The sequence below is a fragment of the Notamacropus eugenii genome, chromosome 4 (genome assembly GCF_028372415.1).
Source record: "Notamacropus eugenii isolate mMacEug1 chromosome 4, mMacEug1.pri_v2, whole genome shotgun sequence".
NCBI classification, from domain to species: Eukaryota; Metazoa; Chordata; class Mammalia; order Diprotodontia; family Macropodidae; genus Notamacropus; species Notamacropus eugenii.
Window position 1 is genome coordinate 235,305,329 of NC_092875.1, and position 26,020 is coordinate 235,331,348.

The 26,020-nt window shown below is 36.1% G+C and overlaps 1 protein-coding gene across 8 annotated transcripts in view; it reads right to left on the reverse strand.

The window, feature by feature from the left end:
* Nucleotides 1–26,020, reverse strand: part of PTPRM (protein tyrosine phosphatase receptor type M) — a 984,934-nt gene that overhangs the window by 428,501 nt on the left and 530,413 nt on the right. For all 8 annotated transcript variants that reach the window (XM_072604258.1, XM_072604256.1, XM_072604255.1 and 5 more), the window contains 3 exons: nt 14,615–14,724; nt 8,350–8,551; nt 6,150–6,252 (listed from right to left, as the gene is read on the reverse strand). In XM_072604258.1, the coding sequence (XP_072460359.1) occupies nt 6,150–6,252; nt 8,350–8,551; nt 14,615–14,724 (415 nt within the window). The remainder of the gene's footprint in view (nt 1–6,149; nt 6,253–8,349; nt 8,552–14,614; nt 14,725–26,020) is intronic.

A 26,020-nucleotide genomic window follows, 5' to 3' on the forward strand; every position in this document is an offset into this window, starting at 1 on the left:
TGGCATTACAGTGTCCCCTGATTCACCTCTGGCTCTCCTGTCCAATCCCCTGAGGCCAGGGCATAATGCGTCAATGGCTGGCTCAGGATAAAAGCAAAGTCTGTGCTCACACACTGTGATTTTACAGTAAGCTTAACTAGTTTATATGGTGATATAAGCCACAAAGTTACCAGTAATGCTCTAAGAAATTACATAAAGAAAATGTGAATAATTGCCTTATCTTATCCTCAGTGAAGCAAAAACTAAATCTTTATTTAGGAATCAGAGCACAGTGTGATGTGTACAACAAAGGTGTGACCATGATGTATATCAATAAGTGATTCCAATTCCTCAAACTTTCTCTCCTGTGTGCTACAAAATAAAGTTACATCTCTATATACTTATATAGAGATATATTCTTAATATATAGAATAGAATACAAAATGCATAGAATATAGTCTCTAGATAGATACCCATATCTACCTCTATCTATAGAATGTCTTATAGAGTACATCTATAAATATGGATATAAAGAACAATTCTATATGTAACTATATAAAGATACATTCTATTTGTATTCTTATTTGTATAAGCTATTTGTAGATAGCTTAATTTGTAGCATAATAGTTTATATTATAGTATACATTATATATACATGTATACACACATATACATTATATGATCTGTGTGAGTGAGAGAGAGAGAAAGAGAGAGATCCATCCATCATTTTGTTTCACGGGTTGTTTGTATATTTACCAGTGTATTTGTGAACTCAGGCCACGACAAAAGCTGCAAAGCATACATACGTAGGCATGGATATGTTGTAATGTTACTATTAGAGTATACATCCACACAGATAAGCTTAAAGATCCACTGGAGTATACATAGCTAGCTAGACCACCTAAACAAATTGATATTTAATCAGAAACACCCAGTGATTGGGTGGACAGGCCAAGGTGTTACATTGTAAGGTAAATATATCACTAAAAATAAAGTGTTAAAATAAATGTAGTTATAAATTTTTAGGAAACTCAACAGCACCCAACATTTTTGAAACCCTTCAACTTTTTAGGAATTTTTGTTTTATGTGTGTTTGTGTGTATGTATGTGTGTATTACATACACACATACACACACACACATATATATATATACATGCATACACACATATGTGTGCATAGGGTTTTTTTAAGGAAAATGAATAACCTCTAAAAGATGTTTTCAACTCAGTGGCCTATACCAAAAGAAAAAGAGACACTATCCCTAAAACAGTACAGTTGAAACAAAAATCAATGCCAACAAAAGGCCAAAGTATTAAACTCTAATGTGTTTTAGTGGGGCAGCTAGGTGGCACAGTGGATAGAGCTCCAGGCCTGGAATCAAATCTAACCTCAGGCACTTACTAGATGTGTGAGTGACTCTGGGCAAGTCACTTTTATCCCTATTTGCCGCAGTTTCCTCATCTCTAAAATGCACTGGAGAAGGAAATGGTAACCTACATCAGTATCTTTGCCAAGAAAACCCCAAATGAGGTCATGTAGAATTAGACACAACTGAAATGACTGAAAAACAACAAAAATGTGTTCCAGAATGGTACTATCACTCGGAAGAAATGCAGTTTGTTTCAAAGCAATTATGGTGAAATAAACACCCCACCACTTGAGGAATAAAAATGACAAATCATTCCTATATATTGTCTCTGCTATAAACCATTAGTAGAATAAATAGAAAGCCCATTATTAATCAAGGAGACTGAACTACACAGTAGATGAGATAAGTATTACAAGTAGAAAAAACACAAGAAAATTTTCTTGTTGTTGTTAATATTACAAAAGCACAACTTCTGTAAAATCTATCCTTTATTTCAAGCAACTTACACATCTGTCAAAAATCTTTCCAAAGATTGTATGTATATTTATTGAACAGCGGTGAAGAAGAGATGATTCTAAATAAGGAAAAGAAATGCAAGGTTTTTCTGTCATATGGATGAATGAAAGTTGAACCCAATCTGAGAGGTAAAACATCCTGACCCCCTAAGTCTTTGAGTTAATGACTTGACTGCTGGAATTTGTGTTCCTCTCATCTATCTCAAGAATTAAATACTTTTAGGTGATAGGACTGATGTGCTGATCAATAAAAAGACAACAATCATTTAAACCGTGAGTTCAGGGCAGTTTCAAGAATCTGCATTAACCAAGCCGGGGTGACTAGAGGAGAGTCGATCGATCCACAGCCACCTTACTTAGTGAAGAGTGTAAATGAGATATGGCCAAATTTTCAACACCAATGAATATAGATTAAAGAAAAAAATAAAATCAATGAAAAGCATGGGTTTTGGAAACTGTACAACCACAGTATCTTTGAAAACATAATACTAAGCACAATCTGGGCAAGTAAACAGATGCTCCCTTTCATTTCTATTCTTTCTTCTATTTATCATATCCGCTTGGGGAGCACTTTCTTGTGTTTGATTACATGAGTGTTTTATAAATCTCCAGATGTGTTCATCTGTTTTTGTCTACTCTGTAGCTTTGTGTTTAAAATCCCTTTTACCACCCTAATCAGTGTTCTTATATCCCCAAAGAGCAAATGAATTCTTGGGATTTTAAAATACTCCACTTAGCTTTAGGGTATTATGGCTACAATTTCCAAACTAACCACTTCAACTAGATCTTCTCTCCATTCAAGAGATAATCAGTCTCATTATGGCCTAACATACCACTAATCTCCTTAAAGGGAACATCTACTTTTTAACGGAAACAAAAAGGTAACGTATGACAGGTGATGCTGAAATAAGTTTACTGTGAGTTAATCCTGAATGTCTATTAAGAAAATTCAGCTTTCCTAATGGAAAAGTTTCTCTTCTATTTAAGTCAGGAACTAAATCCAATGTTTTAAATAAATAAAAAATATGCCACCTACTCCAGGAGGCCTCTATGATTCTCTATAATCAGTCATGTGATGTTAAAAAAGTTCAAAAGATAGAATTTCTGGGTAATTTCATCATTTTATTAATAATGTCAGCATGTTTATTTAAAAAAGGAGAGTGATTTAGCTGTCTCTCTCTTAGACCAAAGATGATCATTGGCTCATACCATAAGGAAAGAAGTGTTCCTGAGTGTGGCAATCAATTTTGATTGGTTCACAATTAATGAAAGAATGAATATTACAATGAGGGTCTAAACCTGTTCAAATGAGCTCTTGCTTTGGGTAATTTATTCAAAGATTTTATCCCCACCCAAACCTGAGTAGAGCACAATGCCATCCCCACCTTGGTGGGCTCTGAACAAGATTGTTAAGAAAATTAGCCCAATCTCATTATCAGTAACGTTCTTCAAGAGACTCAATTTTTTAAATCAGAACTTTAGATAAAGGGGGGAATTATGGATCTCCTCAAATCACTGGTTATTAATAATCATCTCTCACATGACTGTTTTCCCCTTAGACTTGGATATAGTTTGATCCTGTCTGATACACGCTTATCATGCAGTAGTTTACACTTTGTACTATATATATTTCTGTAAAGTTCTATAACTTTATTAGGAATTGAGAATGTACCTGTCATTTCACTGGTATAGGGAACTCCCAAGTTCTACCTGTTCTACTTTCTACCAATGACATTCAGCACGTTCTCTATCCCCTTACTTGACCCACTATTCATATGCTAACCTAACCTTCCCTCTATTTATACAGTGTGTATGTGTGTATACACATATGTACTCATGTACACAAATATATACATACATGGGTATTTATATGTATATACATATCCTTAAAAATTCACTTTTAAAAACAAGCACAAAAAAATGCCAATTTACTTAAATTTAAGATGTTCTAGTAACATTATTTTGTTATTGGGAAGAAATATAGTTGTTTAAAAGCAATTATGGTGAAATAAAAGATATTACTACCTTTTTGAAGAGACGGGACAAATCATTTTCCCAGTAAGTGATGGTCCATGAAGGCACAGACCATGTCTTTTCCAAATTTTGCATCTTCCTAACATCCTTCACCATTCTTTAGACATAGCAGTTATCTAATAAATATTTGCTGAATTTTCTGTAGGACTTGAACATTCAGGAAAATGTTAAAAGGAGGATAGAATGGAGCAAGACAAAGGAGGCAGGAGAGGATGCGATCAACAGGTTAGGAACCCTCTTTTCTTGGATACTAAAGTGTAGTACAATTTGGAAGAGCTAAGAATGAGTGACCTCCTGAAAATCCTTTTAATTTCAGCAAAAACATAACTTATGATTTCTTATGAATGCTCATGGCGTTCAGCTTAGTTTAGAAAAGCTAGTTCAATCATAATGCTAGTGGAACCAGGGCTATACATTAATCTCCATTTGAGTGAGTTAGCTGTAGATAAAGAAAAGGGTCCTTCCTCTCTCACTCTAAATCTTATGACTTTATTTTTGTTCTTTACTCATAGACTGTAACCCTGAGCCCTGAAAAACCAATAAAATCCATATTAGAGCCAATCATTTGTCAAAGAAAGTATGTAATCCGTTGAACTCATAACAATTATAAAAAGAGAGTATATATTTATATACTGCATACGTTAACTCATTTGATCCTCAGAACTATCCAGCGAGGTGGCTGTTATGTATAATCCCCATTTTTCATATTAAAAACTAAGATCCTGGGACAACAAATGACGTGGCCACCGTCACAAAGCTAGTAAATGTCATATTTGGAATTTATACTCATCTCTCTCGATTGTAGGCCCAAAACTCATTCTATTCCACTTCTCGACTAGATAGGTAACCCTAAAAATCTCTGTTTACATTGATGACTGTGATGATAATGATGATGATAATTTGTCTTACAATGATAAGGCGTATCTACAGTTTTAAAGTGCTTTCCCATTGGGCACAACTGGATAATAAGATGAAGCAAAAACATTTTCCTACTATCTTCAGACCTTTTATATAAAAATCTCTAGCAATTCCTCTATAATTCTGAAGCCTTGGATTAGCTCAGATACTCCATCTGGGTTTATTGCCTCATCTTTTCTCTATGGCAAACTTTTTTAGGAGAAAATCACTCTATCACAAATGTTTGATTTAAATGTCAACAGGTCTTCTATTCTCTGGAATATAGACCAGATATTTTATGTAAAACAAAAAGTAATCTAATTGGTCTTAGAAAGGCTTTGATACTGTTAGAGAAAATTCACAGCATGACATTTCCATCCCTTTGTGATGGGATAGAATCATGTATCAAAAATGAACTAAAATTATCAAAATCTTGCAGCAATATGGGCACACGAAATTTTTATAGCTCTTAATTCTGAGGGTAATTTTTTCTTGAAGTAATGACACATATTAATTATCAAGAAAATTCTTCCTTGTAATTCAAAGGTAAAGAGTTTAAATTTCCTACAGAACAAGCAGACATTTCATTTATACAGATTAATGAGGTATGTCAAATTCATATTTAGGGCATTTCAGCATTCTCCTGCTCTTTCCTATGATAAACAGATTTCTTTAATTCTACTGACTGTAAGATTTACATATATTCTTATGCCAGGATATAAAATACAAAGCATCACAGAATAATGATTTATGACCATTAACACTTGGAGTAAAAAAGAAAAAAAACACTCAAATCCAGTAAGATATAGATTCTACAATCTTTTTCGTTCCAATATTGTCTTTCCTACATATTTTTACGTACATATGCATATGTGTATATATATATTATATATATTTTAAGACATCATTTTATACTCAAAAAATAATTATTTCACTAAAATTGAATGGACTTAAAATTCTGAGGTAAACAAAAATGAGAGATTATTAAAAATAGATGGTTCAGGACAATAAATGTAATTTGCTCTTGAACTCTAAATACTGCAGTCAAGCAATTACCTTCAGAAGTAAAAAAAACCACCCACCCAACAAGGGCTGGGGCTTTGTTCCTTATCTTCAAAGAACAAGCCACTTGCATCTGGATCAAATCCTTTAAACAATAATTGAGCAGCCAACATCAAAGCACTTTCATTTTTCCTTAGCTATTTAATTTAATTAGAGCTAATAAAGATACGAGTTTACAAGCTGGCTGCTGGGTGGAAAAAAATCCCTAAGAATCAGAGTCAATAAATTAATCAATTGGATGTTAATATCCAGAAAATTCCTTGCTCCTGCACCCACACCCCCTGGCCCATACCTGACAGGAGCCCCTCGACTCTGGGCAGGCTTCAGCAAAACTGTTACAGTATTATCAGTTTGATTCAGTGGTGTCTCCAGTTCATACGCTGGCATTGAAGGAGCTGCAAAAGGATAAGGAGAGAGAGAGGGACAGGGAGAGGGAGAGGGAGAGGGAGAGAGAAAGGGAGAGGGAGAGAGACAGATAGAGAGACAGAGAGACAGAGACAGAGAAGTGAGGAGGAGAGGGGGGGAGAGAGACGGGAGAGAGAGAGAGACACTCATTTTACTTGGTTGCAGATTTACATTTTCTTGAATATTTTCTTTTTTTCAGTCTTCTTTCCATGGCAAAGAGCACATGAAAAATACAGAGCTCTGAAGTGGTGGCCATGACCATGAAAAGACTTTACTTACATTTGCCCCAAATGTGTATCTAAAGAAAGCCAGGCAGAAGACACAATGGGTGAATCCCTTCTATTTTGCATTCTTTTTTTCACACAGGAGTTCAGATGTAACTATCTATATTCCCAGGACAATTTCAAAAGCGTGTTAAGAGCAGAAAAATTAAATTTCAGTATACTTTTGCTATAAATAATATTCTTCAGATTGTGGGTCCAGATGCCCAAAGAGCCCTCAGGGAGGTTGGAAGCTGTTGCTAAGTTTGAGGTATGGTGGCTATCAAATAGGTTAGGTAATGTTATCTGTACCCAAGTTCCTTTTACCAAGGATCTCCTCAAATAGCCTTTGGTTCTATTATGAGCACAGGCAGAAAACTGAAAAGGCCTTCAAAATCTTTTTGATAGTGATCTTAGTATTATTTACAAAGAAGACTGCTAATTCATGTGAGCTCCTTCTGTGAAGGGATGATTAAAGAAACAAGGAAGGAAAATACATCCATAGGCAAAAGTATTCAGTGAGAAGGATCAGTAGAGTGTGAGCCCATGAGGGTTTCATTTTAGTTTTACAGCCTGGTGCCTAGCACAGTGCTCAGCACATTGTATTAATTGAAGTTTCTTAAACTGAATTGATAAATTTTAGAACCACTACTTTAAGGTATTTAACAAAAAAATCTTGTGTATTGTCTAGAAAATCCATGAACTATTTCTTAGTCCTATTATATTCTGTTAGTAGTGTTTCTGGGAGTTTTATGGTGAATTCTACATTCCCAAAGTCCTATTCAGCTTATTCATTGTTTATTCTTTTTCCCTACCTCTGTCATGATCATTTTATATCAAATTTACAATCACATTTGAATTCAGATTCGAAATTATTTATGTTGGCCTATACATCATAAATTTATCCTTTGAGTGACAACTGATCAAAAAGAAACCTTAAACGTCACCCCATCAAAAACGAGCTGGAAAATTAGCAGTGTTTTCTCACTTTCAATTATCCACCAAAAGTTTAATAAAACCAGTAGTGATGAGTAGGAATCAAACTAAAAACACTGCCCTACCTGAAAATGTGGTATCATCTGACTGTGACTTCCTTCCAAAATGAGAAATAGGCACCCTACTGCTTACAAGTTTTGAAAAATTTCAAGAACTCTTTGGAGCTGTGTATCTCACAGCAGATGCCCAACTTAATTCCCCAAACAGAAATGAAAAAAAAAATCACCACAAAAATACCTCCCACATAATTATACATCTTTGTAAACACATTTAAAATGCTGGCCACTGAAGGGAAGTACAGCTGAATTTCCAGAGCTAAAAAGTTAGAGGTAACTATGTCTTGAGCTGTCAGTCTTCATCCTTCATCTTGTATGTCTATTAGAGAAGGAATTACCCTGAGAGGTTGCTGCCCTCTATAAGCAAACTCCATCCACATAACAGAAAGGCATTTCTGCTGAGTTCTCAATTGTCCATGGCTCTTTACTGAAATTTTCCAGCACTGTCTGTGTTAATTCAGAATTGTGTAAGGGATGAATGAACACTAAGCAGAACCCTCTGTCTCACTTCCAAAACCCTAATGCTAAATGCTGAAATAGCAGCAGACATTGTTCTACCCTCTTCATTTCTGTGCTTCCATAAATTATGAGTTACACAATTTTGAAAAGGTAATCTCATGAGTCCCACAAATCTGACTGTTGGACATCCCAAAATTTCAAACATTTCAAAATGTCTTTTTGTCTAGCCATCACTCTGAAAAAGAACTGTTTACTTAGCATCTGAAGGATGACACTGCTTTTGATGAAGGACACAGTCATTCACTTTCAACAGTACCTGATATTTTTGTGGTAAATTGGTTTGTTGCTGGAGGTCCAAAGCCCTTGGCTGTGCTTGCTCGGATAGTAAAGGAGTATGTGGTGCCCGGATACAGTCCAAAGAAAAGGAAATGAGTTTCATTTCCCAGCTTTGAAACTCTTCCACTTTGATTGGATAAATCTATTTCTGGGTCAAAGGAACTGACTGCCTTGTAGGTGATCTGCAAAAGAATAAGAATGTGATAAAACATCTTGAGCAGATGGACAAGATTGCATCTTTATCCAATAAACCCTTCTGATGTATGTACTGTCAGACATTTTATGATAAGCTATCCTGCTTTTTCAGACTCTTCAAATTCTGAATCCAATGAAGGGACACAGGAATTCAGCCAAGACAGTTATGAGTTATAACTTTTATAGACAGAGGAACTTAGGGCCAGATATAGTTTATGGTGCTAAAGATGAGTCCAGGCTTAAGCTAATACCTTGAATTTGTTTGCCTTCAAAATGTCTAAATCATGCTACCACTTGAACAAAAAATACAATTAACTGCACAAGAAAAGGTCCCAATATGCTTCTAGTTTCATTTCTAATCAATGCAGCTATTATTAGACTCTACGCATTAGAAGATGGTCATCTTCTGATAGCAAGGGTAATTTTAGATGTTCTGCCACAAAGAAAGCCAGGGCATTTGTACTTGAAATTGAATCTCTTGTTCTCTTCAGTAATTCTGCTTATCATTTGAGACTGTAGGTTTTACTTTGGACCGAAATGTGAACTCAACCAAATGTATAGACATAGGAAGAAAGCCCTTTATTCAGGTTCTACTCTGATGCCTTATTGGTATGTGGAAGTGCCCGTGGGTAGACTGCCATCTGGCAAATCTGATGAGCCAGAGATAGAGAATCTCTTAACTATGAGGCCTTGTTCACTACCCAAGGGTCCATCGCTGAAAGGTTGGTCACCACAGGCTGACTTCTTTTGTGCCTTGAAAATTCATGTCATTAAGGTCATGTGATTTGAACTGAGAGGTTGCATGGTATAAAGCATTGGACTTGAAATCAGGAATATGTAGGTTCTAATCTCCCCCTAGACACTTAATAGATATGAATGGAAGGAACATCCCATAAAGACGAAACAACAACTCTTACAAAAATTGATGTGAAGAAAAGATGAGTCTTTAAATTTTGTCCTGTCAAATGCTACTTATTTTTTTTAACTTAAACCTCCAAAATGAGTTCATCACACGTTCCAAAATAGGAGCTTTCAGTGGTGATTGCTGACTTCTGCTGGTTTTAATGACATAATTTCTAAATTAGGAATCGATTCAAAAGTTTTAAATTGCAAAACCAAGCACCTTTTTTTTGCTCTTAAATTGGTAGACTCACTTGTAATTTATGTACATGAACACTAACACTGTTATTATACAAAGTGATAATTGACATTCTTTTTTTTCTTATGTTTATACCATATCATTATAATTAAGAAGACCTCTGAAAGAATATTTAGATCGAATCAACTAAGCTTTAGCAAGAAAATGTTTGCTCTATACTTTAATCACATCCATGCTTGACATGATCAGACTAGCAGAATATTCAGGATATTAACCCTTTAATGGATTTTACTCACAAAGTATTCTCTGTCATATGCTTAAGCTGACCTGCAAAAAAAAAAAGATAATTGCCTCGATCTCTATTTTTAGATGTCAGGATAACCCATTAAGTTAGACATCTGTGATTCTAGTATATTCAACCTAGCTCTAGACTACAGTCTTAAAAGACCTGAGTGTATTGCTACCAACCAGCTAACATTTTCCTCTGACTTTCACTCTTGAACTAGCAGTCTTTAAGAACTGATTTAAGAACTGATACTAACTCACTTTAAGTCTTCCCAATCTGGTTTCAACTCTTCTCTACTGACATAATTATGGCTGTGGTTCCAACCCATATCATCTCTCACTTAGACTACTGCAGTGAGTTCATAATCGGTCTTAATGACTCAAATCCCTCCCTGTCCCAATCAATCTACCATATATCTGCCTTCTGAACCTGTTACTTCTCTATGCAATGGCTTCAATGGCTCTCTATTGCTTCTAGGTTAAAATATGAACTCCTGGCTTTTGAAGCCCTTTATAATTTGGTCATCTACCTCATCTTCCCAGCCTCATTTTATATTACTCTCTTTCTTGAACTCTATGGTCTAGATGAACTGGTTTTTTCTTTGTTCTCTTCACGTGATATTCTCTCTCCCAACTCAGGGCCTTTATAGCAGCCCAGATACATTCCTGAAAGGCAACAACGAATGGCCCCTTTTTGTACACTTCACAGCATCCCACCTTTCCTTCAGCACAATGCCCAAGTTTATTCTTCCACTGCTAGGATCTTCACTCACTATCTTAAATTTAACAACTTAGTGTTTATTTTGTACACAGTTATACATGGGCACATGGTCTCCCTCAACAGAATATTAGCTCTATTGAAGGCAACGATTATTTGTTAATTTTTTCCTATTTTAGAGAAAAGCAAAGTACCTGATGCTAAATAAATATTGATTATTGGATGAACTGAAATGTGGAAGATTTCCAAATCTACAAGTTCTGTCATACATTTGTGTGCTCTCTCTCTCTCTCTCTCACTCCTTTTCTCCTTTCCTCCCTTCCCCATTTCCAAGTAGACCCCATAAATATCTTGTTGATATTTGAAAATCAGTGTGTCTAAAACTGAACTCAACTTTCTGCCTAAAATAGTTTCTTCTCTTGATTTGCATTTACGGTAGTAGGCCTAAAACTTGAGTCATTATTGACTCTTCGCTCTCACTTTCTGATCCCATATTCAAGCACCAAGTCCTATTGACTCTTCCTTCCTAATTTCTTTCATATGCAGCCCTTTCTGTGTTAATCTAGTTCAGGCTCTTACCCCTTCTTTCTTGGACCGCTTACTATTGTCTCAATGGCATCCTAGATAGTACTTCTACCTTCAGCCTCTTACATTTCCACTCAGTCCTGTACTCCCTTACACAAAAATCATCACTGTCACATTACTTTTAACATAATGTCCCTATTTCATATCCTGTTTTAGGAGGTCCAATTAGTTAGGTATCAATGTACCTTCTCCAGCCTTGTTTCATTACTTCCCTATAAGAATTCTATTACAGTCAAGCTGTTTTATTTTTTGCAGAAAGTGTCATACTTTCCCCATGTTTTTTTCACCGTTACCAGTCCACTCCCATAGAATTCCTTTTCCCTTCCTCTTCACTTATCTTTCTTTCAATACTCAGCTTACATAGCAACCTTTCTGTTAACTCTTATCTGACTAGCCCACACTGAAATGATGGGTCTCTGCTTTGAAATCCTATTGCAATTATCCATCTGACAATTATATAGATATAGACAGTATAATAAAGGCAACCAGAAGGGGAGAAACATTAGGAAATATCTGTAAATTAAAAGAATAAAGCATTATTCTTTTTCTTTGCACAAACATTCTTAGACTTCCTTGGTTCTTGCTCAATGAGTTAATGAAAGTGGTAAAAATAGACCCCAATATTTGCTCTCCAGGGAGCTTCAAGTTAGGTCAACAAGCATTTATTAAGTGCTTACTAGGTGACAGGCACATACTAAGTGAGCGATAGTTTGCTTCAAGAAGGACTGGGTTTGGCTAAATTTGTTTTGTCTCCATGAGGGACAGTTAGTTTCACGTTATCTTTCAGCTACCTTTCCTTAGTGTAAATTTGCTCCCACTATTGGACAGACTTTAAAATATATGCCTTCTTCACGGGCCAATACATGTCTTCTTTTATCCTAATGCTTATTTATTTTCATCTTTAGGTCTACACATAATTATTAAATACCACTTCTTTCTCCAAAAAGAGATGCTTGGTTCTCTTTATTATTTAACTTTTTCCTTTCTAATTCATATTCCAATCTTTGTCTTTTACTTGATGTTCCTATTTTTCCCATTTGCACAGTTCCCTATATTCTGATTTACAGGGCCTCTACACTAACCAGGTTTAATCTCGAGGTATGTAAGATTTTACTTTGAGAAATCATTAGTTATATTATTTTCTGCCAGAGGGAAGGGGGCGACAAACCCCACAGTCTTAAAGTCAGAAGACCTGGTTTTTAGTGGCATTTCCATCCCTTATTTGATGAGTTATCACAGGCACGTTATGTCAGCTAAGTGTCCTTTTTCTTTTCAGTAAAACACAGCTAATTACATCAGTTCTAGAGAATCTAAGGATTGCTGTGAAGCTGAAATAAGAAAAAGAATGTAAAGACACTTTGGAAATAGCAGATGCATGGTATTATTATGATTACATACAAATGTAGGGTATTATTATGATCATGAGTAAAAGAGGAACGATGAACCTAAAAAGGTGATGGTGTTGTAAGAGGGAGGGCAGAGGAAAGGACTTTGCATCCAGGAAAATTTTATGTTGAGTCATTAAATTCAACTCCAAAAAGTTCTAAGCTTTCCCTTTGGTACCATGTAAACTGCTATGTTTATGCATATACTTTTAGTTTTCAAAAAGCCTGATTTATGACACATTCATCCATCCCCATTGTACTAGCATTTTAGATTAGTGTTCACCCGGGAGATCCTGTCTGCTAAACTCCAAGAGATTAATGGGTTCTTCTGTTGGGATTTCTATTCTTATTGTTTAAGTACTTAATTGTTTAACACTAAGAAATATGGCAATAGATAGGGAGCGCCTGGCATTCGCTGCCCTTGCTCTAGACAAGTATATGTATTTTCTGAAGCGATGGACCCCTTCTCTCACCACTGAAGCTTTACTTCCAAGGCTGGCATCATGTTGCTGTTCAGTCATCCAGTTATGTCTGACTCTTTGTGACCCCATGGACCATGGTTTACATGGGGTTGTCTTGGCCAGGATACTGGAATGGTTTGCCATTTTTTCTTCTAGTTGATTAAGACAAAGGTTAAGTAACTTGCCCAGGGTCACAGAGCTAATGTCTGAGGCTAGATTTGAACTCAGATCTTCCTGACCCTGGGTCTAGCACTCTATCCACTGAGTCCTCTAGCTGCCTCAATATAGTATACATTTTTCTATTAAAAAAATACAATTGTTTCTCCTAATTCTCATACAAATGAAGCCTGAAAAAATCAGAGCAATTAAAATGACCAACTCTAAAAACTGTGATCAAATAGTCAATTGTCAGAAGTAATTATGAAACAATGGACAAGTCATGCATTTTCCTTCCATATTTCTTTCATTTTACAGTAAGAGAGCCATTGAACAACCTCAATAGCTTAGCAGTGAAATTAGCTTTTTTCTTTATTGAAATTCCTTTAGGTTTCAATTAATTTTTCTTCCTTTCTTTTTTTCTCTTTTCTTTTCTTTTTTTTTTGTATTTCAATACCAAGTTGCAGAAGATTTATGGAAACATAAATGTAAGGCTAGTTGGGTCAGAGATGAGGGTGAACAGTGATTACTGTCTGACAGCTTAATCTCCTCAGTCTTTTGTCAGTTATTCTGAAAGGTATTCAAGCAGAGGTTCCAGATAGGGAGCAGCAGCAATTCCCAGAAACCTAACAACATATAATTTTGTTGAATTTGCATTCAAATAAATGCTAGCTTAAAAAAATCTACCTGCTTACTTCGATTACAATAGGCTTAGTGAAATGATTCTCATACAAATGTGGTGATGACTGTCACCACTGCTATTTCTATTTTTTCTTGAACAATTCATCAAAGTCTTCTTCACTGTGATTCAACTATCTGACATACATCACTAGATATAACAGTGTCATTGAAATCTAAAGAGAGTTGCTAATTCCTGAAAATCAAGAGTCATTATTCTATTGTCACTCCCCAGGTGAATTTTAGTGACTTTTAAATTGCATAATCGGTATTCTCCGCAATTCAGCAAAACAATATTTTATGGTTAAGAAACAGCAAGATCTAAACTTCTGAAACATTTAGCATCTAAACAAAATAAAACAATCCACTTTTTAAAGAAAGATAATTTTCAATACTTTATGTATTTAACACACAATTACTAAACTAGAAACACCTATTTCATTACAAATACTCCTTCAAAAAGTATATAACATAGACTGTAACTTACATTTACTGTGTATCTGTGTTTAAATGTAAAAAAAAGGCTATTTTAAATGTCTATTCAATTCTTTATCAAAATAGCTCTGTACTCACTCAATGCAATTTATTGGCATTTGATGAGATTCATTAAACCACAATTAGTAGGCACTTACTAAATACTGTTGAACTGAACCAAAAGTATAATTTATTTATATTTTCTCTACCTCATAGAAGGTGATCACACCGTATGTCTGAGCTGGCTCTCTCCACTGAAGAAATATCTTCTCCTCGAAAGTACTTCCTTGGATAGATTCAATGGGAACGGAACTTGGAACTAACAACAACAAAAAACAAATACAGTTTTGGTCAGATGAACATCAGTTAGGTTTTAACTTCTTAAAGTGGCACAATATTGATATTCTGAAGACACAATCATTCTCCCATAGAGACTTGCAAGTAGTAGAGAGAGTTATTCCCTTTTTCCTCTCCTTCTTCCTCCTCCCTACCACCTCCCCTTGGCTAAAAGGATTTTCCTTTAGAGGGAAACCATAAAAACAACATCCAGTCATCTCTCTAAAGTAAGAAAAAATACTGACATTAAATAAACTTTTCACATCTTTATTCTTCAAAGGGAAATAAAAATTTGAAACATAGTCATAAATTTAGTGCTACAAGAGACCTTAAAATTTCATCTGCTTTATCATCCTTTTTTTATAAAAGAGGAAACTGAGGCCCAGAAAGTAGTTCAAGGTCAACCGGGTAGATAGTGACAAAGTTGGAATTTGAACTAGGTCCTCTGATTTTCAACGTTCTTTCATCTGTGTTATGTTGTTCCCTGTAATGCTTGAAGCACAATCAAATTTAACTTATATGTCATTAAATGATAGAAGGCAATAATTTTTCAGGAAAAAAAATGATCCTGGCCAGAAAACAAAACAAAACTAAACAACCTAGTTCTTTACACAAGTTTTCTCACTTAACCCAAGAAACTTTTTAAAAACCTCATTATTCATGATACCAAAAAACCACATACAACATAACCAGAATCTCCTTTGTAGACTTGTTTGGTCACCAACTAGTATCATGGACATACTGTATTTCTAAAACAAAAAATGGTGATGATGAAAAGCTGTCTCATGAAATAAATTTCTTCACATAAAACAGCTTAAAAATCAATGATCAAATAAGGGATATATGGAAAAGTAACCGGAAGCAGAGCACATAATTCTAGACCCGAATTCAGGGAGCAAGTGCTACCTACAACATTTGGCCAATCACTTAAAATTAAGTAGGCCTCACTTTCCTCCTCTATAAAATGGAGACAGTAAAACTCATAGTACCTTCCTCACAGGATTGTTCTATGGCCCAATAAGATGACCAATGTAAAGTTCTTCATAAACTTTAATGTACTCTCTAAATGCGTATTATCACTACTGTCTTAAGAGTATACTATACACAGACATACATCTAAAGTACAGATATATAAAGGTACTTTATTAGTCTTCCCCCAACTTCTTGGCTTCCTTCAAGTCGCGGCTTCAATTCTACCTTCTACATGAAGGATTTGCCCAAGTCTTTTTAATTCTAGTGTCATCCCTTTGTTGATTACTTATCCTCTTTAAAGACTATTTGTACATGGCCATCTGTATGCTGTTTTCTGCATTAGACCGTGAACTTCTTGAGAGTAGACTATCTTTTGCCCTTCTTTGTATCGCTAGCACTTTGCACAGTGTCTGAATATAATAAATATTTAATAACCTATTGACACGCAGATATTTCACTAGCCAAGGGCAAGAGAGCTGGGGCAAAGAAGATTCTAAACATCAGATAATCCAAAAATAATTTTAGAGCTGACTTTCCAATACATTATGCAATTCTTTTTTATGACAGAATTTATAATAACATTAAAAAAATTCTCTTCTGATACCTCATTATGGCTTTGTGGGTATTTCTAAGCTAGAGTACAAGCCACAGCAGATTCCATAAGAGTATAGACTCAGTAGCAATCTACATATACATCTTCAAAGAGGCTTATCACCACATTGAAAAGAGAAGGATGAATTTTTGGGTCAGTATATAACGTACATGAGTACATAATAAATAGGAAGTTCAAAAGTATTAGGTCAGTTTAATGCTTTAATAGCTTAAAACTACACAAAGACTTTTGGAACAGCCTACAGGGGAATGTAGCATGAATGAGAATTAGACTCAAAACCTAAGTTCAATTTCCACACACACACACACACACACACACACACACACACACACACACACACTTGTGTGTGCATACATATCAATTTTGACTTCTAATTAAACAATTTTTTTATTAGTGTTAACATTTCTCTAATCGAGGAGTGGGGAACCTACAGCCTCAAGGCCACATGTGGTCTTCTAGGTCTTTGGGTACCACCTTCAAGTTGTACAGAACAAATCCTTTCATTAAGGGGATTTGTTCTGTGAAGTTTGTATTCAGTTAAAGCGCTGCACTTGAGGACTCAGAGGGTCACATGTGGCCTTAAGGCCTCAGGCTCCCCACCTCTCAATCTCTTAGTCTAGAAATTTCTGAATTTTCTACACCCTTTTCTCTTCTCTATTCAAACAATCCTCTTCCTCACCAAACAATTCTTGGATAAAGAAGATGAAGATAAAGAAGAAAGAAATTATGGAATGAATAAGTACTCTGGAGAATATTGAATAGGAATAGAAAGGAGCATACCTATTTCTTAACTATGCATGGCACCTTTACAAAAACTGACCATGATGGAGCATAAAAACCTCACAAATAATTGCAGAAAGACAGAAATATTAAATAAATATTTTTCTGATCATAATACAATGAAAATTACATTGAGTAAACGATTTTTGAAGCACAGATTAAAATTTGTTGGTTGTTGTCCTTCGTTCTCGAAGAGGACCAAAATGGCATCACCATGATAAAGACACATTTCAATGTGTCCAACTGTGGCTGATCAGACCAATGTCAGCTCAGAATGCTCTACCACAGGTTGGGCACAGATAGTCCCTGTGAACACTTGGGGTGGATACTCTAAATTAGCACATCATACATTTCCTTTGTTTCAATTATGCTTTGCTCATACAGCACAGCACCTTCTCTGATGTAGGCATAACATGCTGAACAGTCCTCTGCCACGGTCTCCCATGTCACACAATCAATTCCAAAGTTCTTGAGAAAGACCTTGAGGGTGTCTTTGTATCACCTCTTCTGACCACCATGTGATCACCTGCTCCATACAAGCTCTCCATAAAATAGTCTTTGGCAAGCATATATTTTGCATTCAAACAATATGATCAGCCCATCAGAGTTGTGCTCTCTGAAGCAGAGTTTGAAGGCTTTGCAGTTTAGCTTGAGCAAGGACCTCAGTGTCTGGTACCTTATCCTGCCAGGTGATCTTCACAATCTTCCTAAGACAGTTCAGATGGAAGCAATTCAGTTTCCTGGCCTGGCAGTGGGAGACTGTCCATGTTTCACAGGCATATAACAATGAGGTCAGCACAACAGCTCTGCAGACCTTTTGGTAGTCAGTCTAATACCTTTTTTCTTCCATACTTTCCTTTGGAGACTCCCAAACACTGAGCTAGCTCTGGCAATGTGTGTATCAACCTCATTATCAATATGTACATCCCTGGAAAGTACACTACCAAAGTAAGTGAACTCATCCGCAGCATTCAAAACTTCTCCATTTGCTGTAACCCATGATTCCACATATGGATGGTGTGGTGGTGGCTGATGGAGCACCTGTGTTTTCTTGGTGTTAATTATCAGGTCAAAATTATCACAAGCAACAGAGAATTGATCCATACTTTGTTGCATCTCAGTTTCAGAGGCTGCATCGAGTGCACAATCATCTGCAAACAGAAAATCATGCACCAACACTCCCTCCACTTTGATCTTGGCTTGTAGCCTTTTCAATAATCCCATAAAATGAATGGTTCAAAGGACAAATGATAGAAACAATAATTTCATTTAAGATAATGACAAGGAGACGATATAACAAAATTTATGGGATGCAATCAAAATAGTACTTATGAGAAAATTTAGAACTCTAAATGTTTAGATCAAATGAAGAAAAAAAGAGCAGATCAATGAATTGGAAAAAAAACTATAAAAAACAAATCTCCTGGATTCATTATTTCTAATCACCTAAAATATCATGCCTCAGTTACTCTAAAAGTCTCCGATATTTGTCCATGATTACTCATTTCCCTCTCAAACACAGTTTACATCTAGCATTCAAGAAGAACTTCTTTAGACCACTAGCGTAGTCATGCCACTTCAAGTTCAATGATTGTCTACTAAGTATCTCATAGAACCCAAAATTCTGAATTTCAAAGCTTTCCATAGTTTAGTTCTACCCTAATTTTCCAACTTTATTTTCCAGTCCTTCCCAAAATGTACCCTTCATTGAATATAACTAGATCTGCTCTCTATGCCTAAATCTTATGTCTATTCTCCCTGTATATTTTATTCTATTTTTTTCCATCCAGGAACATCCTCTTCCTTGTCTGTCTAAATCATAACAATGTTCCAAAGCTCTGCTCAAGTTTCCCCTCTTTTGTGAAGCTTTTGCTAAGCACTCTAGTGTACAATGAGTATATTCTTACTGATCTAAAATCTGTACAAAATAGTTTTAGCATATTTTTTATTCTGTAATGGTTTCATATGAGAATCAGTATATAACATAGTGAATAGAGAAATATTCAGAATCTCATATTAGGTGTATGACTTAAGGTAAGCTATATAACTTCTCAAAGTTTTATGCAATTCTAAAATTGTAAGTTTGAGAGCCATTACCAATCAGTCAGCATTGCAATGTAAGGACAGTCCCTTACCAGGAGTTATTTACAAAAATGAAATAACAGTTTCAGTTTTAAAAAAAGATTCTTAAGTATCAATTATCCTTCAAACAATAATTATCAGCTCTCCTAGGGAATGTAAGAAGTCATAGACTCATGCAATCTTAGAGTGCCAGAGTTTAGGCTTTAGATCAAAAAGTTTAAGAATTTTGGGGGCTACACTAGGAGAGTCCATTGATTTCAGAAGCATGGTGAAAAATATTTTTCCCCCACCAAGGACAAAGGTGAATTGTAGACCTCTTTTCTATTTAAACGAGGTTTCCTCTTCAAATGGCAAAATATCAGTTCTTGGTCAGGGACCTATAATAAGTCCTGAAAAATTTCATTGGCTATCATATCTATCTTTGGCCAAAAGAAGTATAGGTAAGCAAGCACAATTAATTTAGATTCTAGCTTGACTTGTGAAAACTACAAATATAATAGCATAAATTGAAACCTTCCAGAATTAGTAATTTCACTGCAGTGTTAATTTATCTCCTGCTCATTTACAGCTATTTGAAAAACAGAATTTCAGAGTTTCATTTCACAAATAGGGAAACAGAGGAGTCACTTTAAAATCACAAGTATAGAGGTATTAAATGTGCTTTGATAGACTGATTCCCAGATATTTTATTCACTTGAGTTATTTTGAATGTGACTTTCCTTCTATATAAATTTTGTTATTACTGTATAAAAATGCTATAGATCTTTGTGGATTTATTTTTCAGCCTGCAACTCTACTGAAACTTTCAGTCATCTCAGTTTCTTTGCTAATTCCCTAGGATTTTCTAAGTAAACCATCATGTTGAATCTGCCACATGTTGGACACATAGCATGCAATCTATAATAAAGATTTGTTGGTTTAGTATGAGAAAATAAGGCTTTATTGTTATTTTAATACACTAATCATTAATGAATGATGATAATATTAATACCAGCAACTCTAGTACAAAAAAAAATTATGGTTTTTATATTTCCATATATATGTGTGTATTTGCAGATACATGTATATATGTGTGTTTGCATTTTTGTTTTATAAGTATATGCATCTATGCGTCTGTATGTGTGTGTGCATTATATATAGGAATTTAGGTACTTGCATCATATTTTATTATATTTAGATTATTTCAGTAGATTGGTGACCTCACTGATGATAGTGGATACTTTCTTCCAAAGGTATATATACATTGTAACCCAGCCACTTTTACCCTATAGAACTCTTACCAGAAATCTCCCATAAATCCTTCATCCAACAGCCTAGACATCTATCTCCAGGGCTCTTAAAAGTACATGATACAGCCATGTAATGCACAGGCCACGTTATTTTTTTTCTTACACTTGTTACAAAACCAGTTTGTTTCCTTTTCCAGTAACATATCTTATTGAGGATATATTTTATGTCAATTTTTTCCCACAATTTGTTACTATTAAACATACTACACAGTCTATGTCCAATATATATGTCTCTCCATTGCCTATTGGGTACCTCAAAATTTTGGTTCTTTGGAGACTGTAGTATGCCACTATGCACGGCCATGTAACACTGCAGGAAGAATTCTGATACATTATGATGAGCTTTTCTTTTAGTAAGAAGTATAGGAATGGTGATGAGTATTTGGTCACTGGATCCAGATGGCTCAGGAAGAGAAAGTGAGGCTGGTGACCTTGCACAACCCTCTGTCACTCAAAATAAATTGAAGTGCAAGTCAGGCCAACATTTTTCTGGTGTCATGATCCTCCTCAAAAACAAATGAACACAACCCGTGAGCAGGGCGAGTTGCCTGAATGAGGACCCAGCTAGCTGGGTAACTCAGCTCATCTTCTCTCTCAACCTCTCCCCTTCCTTCTCCTTTCCCAAAGAAGGTAAATTTGGAAGCCTAGAAGCTGCCCAGCTAACTTGGGGTTTACTGGCTAGGTTTCTTTCTCCCTTTCTTTCCTTCTTTCTTTCTTTCCTTCCTTCCTTCCTTCTTTCCTTCCTTCCTTCCTTCCTTCTTTCCTTCTTTCTTTCTTCTCTTTCCTTCCCTTCCTCCCTTCCTTTTCTTCCCTAAAACCTTAGACTCAGTGCACTCTGAAGTCCACAGCTTGAACAACAATGGGTCCCTGCCCAAGCTCTACTCAATGATTGTTTTGGACCCGCCTGGCTTAGAGTGAATGTCAATAGTAACTGTTTCTCTTCAAAACAACAACAACCCTGAGACTCCTACCCCTTCCAACTTGACTTATTTATTTATTTATTTTTGCTATTTAAAGGGCCCATCCCCTGACTACTTTTCAAAGAGGCCTATTCACTAAATGGCCATTAGTTCACTTTAAGTGAGTACCTGAAAAGACCTTAGCCTAAAAGGCCAAGGTCTCCCATTGCATTCTGGGCTATCTCCAGTCATCTTGATGAATATCTAACTTGGTCACTGGATTCAGATGGCTTAGGAGGAGAAAGTGAGGCTGGTGACCTTGCACACCCCTCCCACATTCAAAACAAAGTCAAGTGCAAGCCATGTCATCATTTCTCTGGTGCCATGGTCCTCTTCGAAAACAAAGGACAAACACAACAATGGGAATAGTTGAAAGGTCTGCACAGTTGTCTACATGAAAGTCATGACCTTATTTGTTTGAATTTAATGACCTCCAAGTTCTGTATCATTTATTGATACTATAATGTAAAATTGGCACATACAGGAGCTTTTAAGTTCAGATATATGTAACATATTTTATCCCATTTTATCTTCACAACAACCCTGTGAGGGAGGTATTATCGTGTATCACCAACTTAGAGATGAAGAAACTGATATTCAGAAAGGTTAATTAAAAGACTCACCCAGGGTCATACCACTAGCACATATGGTGGGAGGCACTGGTAAACAAGTGGAACAGGAAGGGTGGAGCAAAAATGAGAGGAAGTTGTGAGAGTAGTTAGGGCAGAGGAGAGAGGATGCAGGCAGGCAGGCATAGCCTAGCTTTGTGAGTGTTTGCCTATGGGAAGTCTCCGGGGGGATGCGGGGGGAAGGAAGGGAAGGCATGGGAATGGATTTGTCTCCTTCACTGCTAATGTGTATTAATATTTTGGTTATTATGACTGATTTGGCTTTCAGGTTTGAGGATTTGGTTTTCTGATGTCTGAATAAATGTTTTCCTTCTGCTTTTTATATGGAAAATCTATTATACTTTGTGATTCAGAACTACACCGGCATAGTCATAGTCACCATCAGTGCTGTGAATACTGTCTTGGCAACACATTTGGCATCATGAGTCAGGATCATGGGGGCAGAAAGGCTTCAGAGGAAGAAATGGATACCCCAGCATGGAAGGATTTACCTTATTCCTCCAAAGCAAAGGAATGGGCTAAAAGCACTGGGCACTGTGAAAACTGGGAACCAAGGTTACAGGAGGGAGAACCTAGGGAATTAGAAAAGTCTTTGCAAGGAATACCAATAAAATCAGGGAAAGAGCTGGCAGGAGTGTGTAGGAGAGGATGGAAGTTATTAACAGATTACCATATTATGTGTAAAAGCAGAGACTAGCTGCTGAAGGAAAAAATTCAGATGGAAAAAGAGCTAGTTTGTTAGCAATTCTCAGTATATAGGCTCTCCTTTAAAACAGCAAGCTGGAGAATCTCAGGTGGTAGAAGAAAAAGTTGTTCACTTAATTCAAAAGAGAAAAGCTGAAAAAAGAAGTGTGCATACAACCTTTGTACAAATCCAGTCTAGTTGCTATGGCAACAACTGCCAGGAGACTACTGTGGGAGGAAAATGCAACAAAGTCAGAGTTGGAAAATGAAACAATGTTAGAGGGAGAACCCAGCCAGAATCAAGCCTAATACTATAGCAGAAACAGGAAAATCAGAAGGGCAACACAGTGTTTAGTGAGATAATTAAGGATTTTAATCAGCAGGGGGTCACAGATATTTTGAGTCAGTTCACCCAAAGGATGTTATTATTGTTAATATCTTAGATGGCGAGAATTAGTGATGAAGCGGCCAGAGAAGTATTTATAGATGCCAGAGACTGCTTGAAATTTACAGATACTACTCAGAATCCTTTTGTGCACCACCAAGCTTTTAGAGATTATAATACGCAAGGAGGTAACAATAAGACTAATTTTTTTAGCTTTGATAGCAGACGGATATAATAAAGAGTATCCCACTGTCTCTATGTGACTCAGTGGAGATAGACCTTGGCATTCATTTAGGGACTGTACTGAAGACTGCTACAATGATCAGAATTGTAGATATGTGCTATGATACCCCCTTAGCAGTTTCCCATAAGAATATAATAGTAAAGAAGGCTCCTCCTGCTTATAAGCCACTAGTTCTGATTCTATTAATTGGGGAAGTAAGGCACCCTCTTTTGGAGACGCTGGACAAGATTCACAGTTAATTGACTTAGAGGACTAGGGAAAAGATAAATTTCCTTGAGAGAGAAGAGTAAATAGCCAGCAGATTCAAAGTCAAAATAGATTGACAGGAAAAGAACTGTTGATAGCAGGGGTAGATTTTGGAAGCATAGATGATATTCCAACTAATGAAATATGCAAAATATACCAAGAAAAAGGGCTAGATGGTAGATGGAATAGAAAAGTAAGAACTACCCCTTCAGATCCTCTTGAACCCTTGCATCCAAGTTTGTCACACCTTCAGGGAGTGTAGGAGATTGGCTGAACCCCAGCTCAGATTAAAGAAATACACAGGCAGGATTACAAACCCCATATCAATTTGACCATATATTGGAAAATTGGATCAAATATGGTAACTAGGGCATTAATAGATACTGGGGCAAGAGGCTTCCCTTATATATGGAAACCTTAATAAGTTTAAATATGGAATTTCTATCATGGGACTGGGAGGGGCCAAAATATTGGCCAGACAAGTCAAAGCAACAATGAAAATTGGACAATTACCTAAGAGGGAATACACCATGGTAATTATACTCATTCCTGAAAACATCATTAGAACAGATACATTGAGAAGTATGGCCTTAAGTTCACCTTAGGGGAGATATCAATTTGTAGTAAGGAAGATAGGAATTAATTCAATTTTAGTGGGTAAAATAAAAATGAACCCAATCACTTTACCTGAACCTTCTGAAATAATGACTTTAAAGCAATATCATGTATGAGGTGGGTAAGATGAAATTTACAACACTATAAAGGAATATGTGGAGATAGGAGTATTAGTCCCTATAACTACTCAATGGAATAATCCTGTCTGGCCAATATGAAAGTCTGATGGGACATGGAAGATGACAGTGGATTACAGACACCTGAATAAGGTGACTCCTTCCTTGTATGCTGCTGTTCCAGATGCCATGACCTTAATAGAAAGGGTCCAGAAATATGATGGGACTTGGTACTGATTTAATCAATGCTTTCTTTACTATCCCAATAGATTCTAAACAATGGAATAAATTTGTTTTCACTTGGCAGGGCCGACAATATGCTTTTACACATTTGCTGCAAAAATATATGCATAGCCTCACTATTTGTTACAAGATGTGGCTGAGCATGAATTAGAGCTACCTGGTATACAGCTAACCTACTACATAGGTGATATTATGATACAGAGAAAAAAATGTAAAAGACGTGGAAAAGAGTTTGATGCTTTTAATTGAGCATATGAAAAGCAAAGGTGGGAAATTAACCCTATAAAAATTCAAGGACCAGGTCAAACTATAAAATTTTGGGGTATACAATGGAATAAAGGGCTGTAAAAGGTTCTCCTCAAGCCTGACAAAAGATTCAGGATTTTCCTAACCCCACCAATAAGAAAGAGGTCCAAAAGTTTATAGAATTATTTGGGTATTGGCGAAATCACACACCACATATAAGACAAATTTTGAAGCCCTTATATAAAATTACAAGGAAAAAATATGAATTTGATTGGGGATTTGAGCAGAGTAAAGCTTTTGAAGAAGCAAAGGCCACTATACAATTGGCCCTAGACTTATGGCCTATACAAAGTGGCCTAATAGAATTACAAGTGACTGTACAGAATATGCAAACTGGGGTTTATGGCAAAAGCAACAAAGCTAAAATGTACCCTTAGGATTTTGGTCTAGGAAACTCCCTTCATCTGGAATTCAATACACCCCTTTCGAAAAGCAATTGTTAATTGCATACTGGGTTTTGGTAGAGACTGAACAACTAACTTTAGGTCATGAGGCAATATTAAGGCCTGGAATCCCAATTATGACCTGGGTAATGAGTATCCCAGCTTTTCATAGAACTGGACATGTACAAGAGGCTAGTATAATTAAATGGAAATGGTATATTCAAAATCGATCTAAAGTAGGTAAAAGTGCTTACATGAATCTATAGCAAACATAGGTACTGAGGGAAATGATACACCCCCTGAACCAAAGCAAGAGTTGATACAGTCCTTGGTAAAAGGGAATGAGAGATATGATGGATTAACTGAAGAACAAAAGAGACACGGATGGTTTACTGATGGGCCTGCAAAATACTTGGGCCACAAAAGACAATAGAAAGCAGTAGCCTATAACCCATGTACTACGTGGAGCATAGAAAGGACTGGGATAGGTGGAAGTGGTCAATATACTGAACTTATGGCAGTACAACAAGCTATCAAAACAGAACAAGGAGCACAGTGTCATATATTCACTAATTCATGGGCTAATGGGTTAGCTACATGGATGCCCATGTGGAAAAATCAAAATTGGGAAATTCATGAGAAAGAAATCTGGGGCAAATAATTATGGAAAGATATATGGGACATGTCTCTGGTTACTAATTTGTCAGTTTTTCATTTAGATGCTCACTGTGGC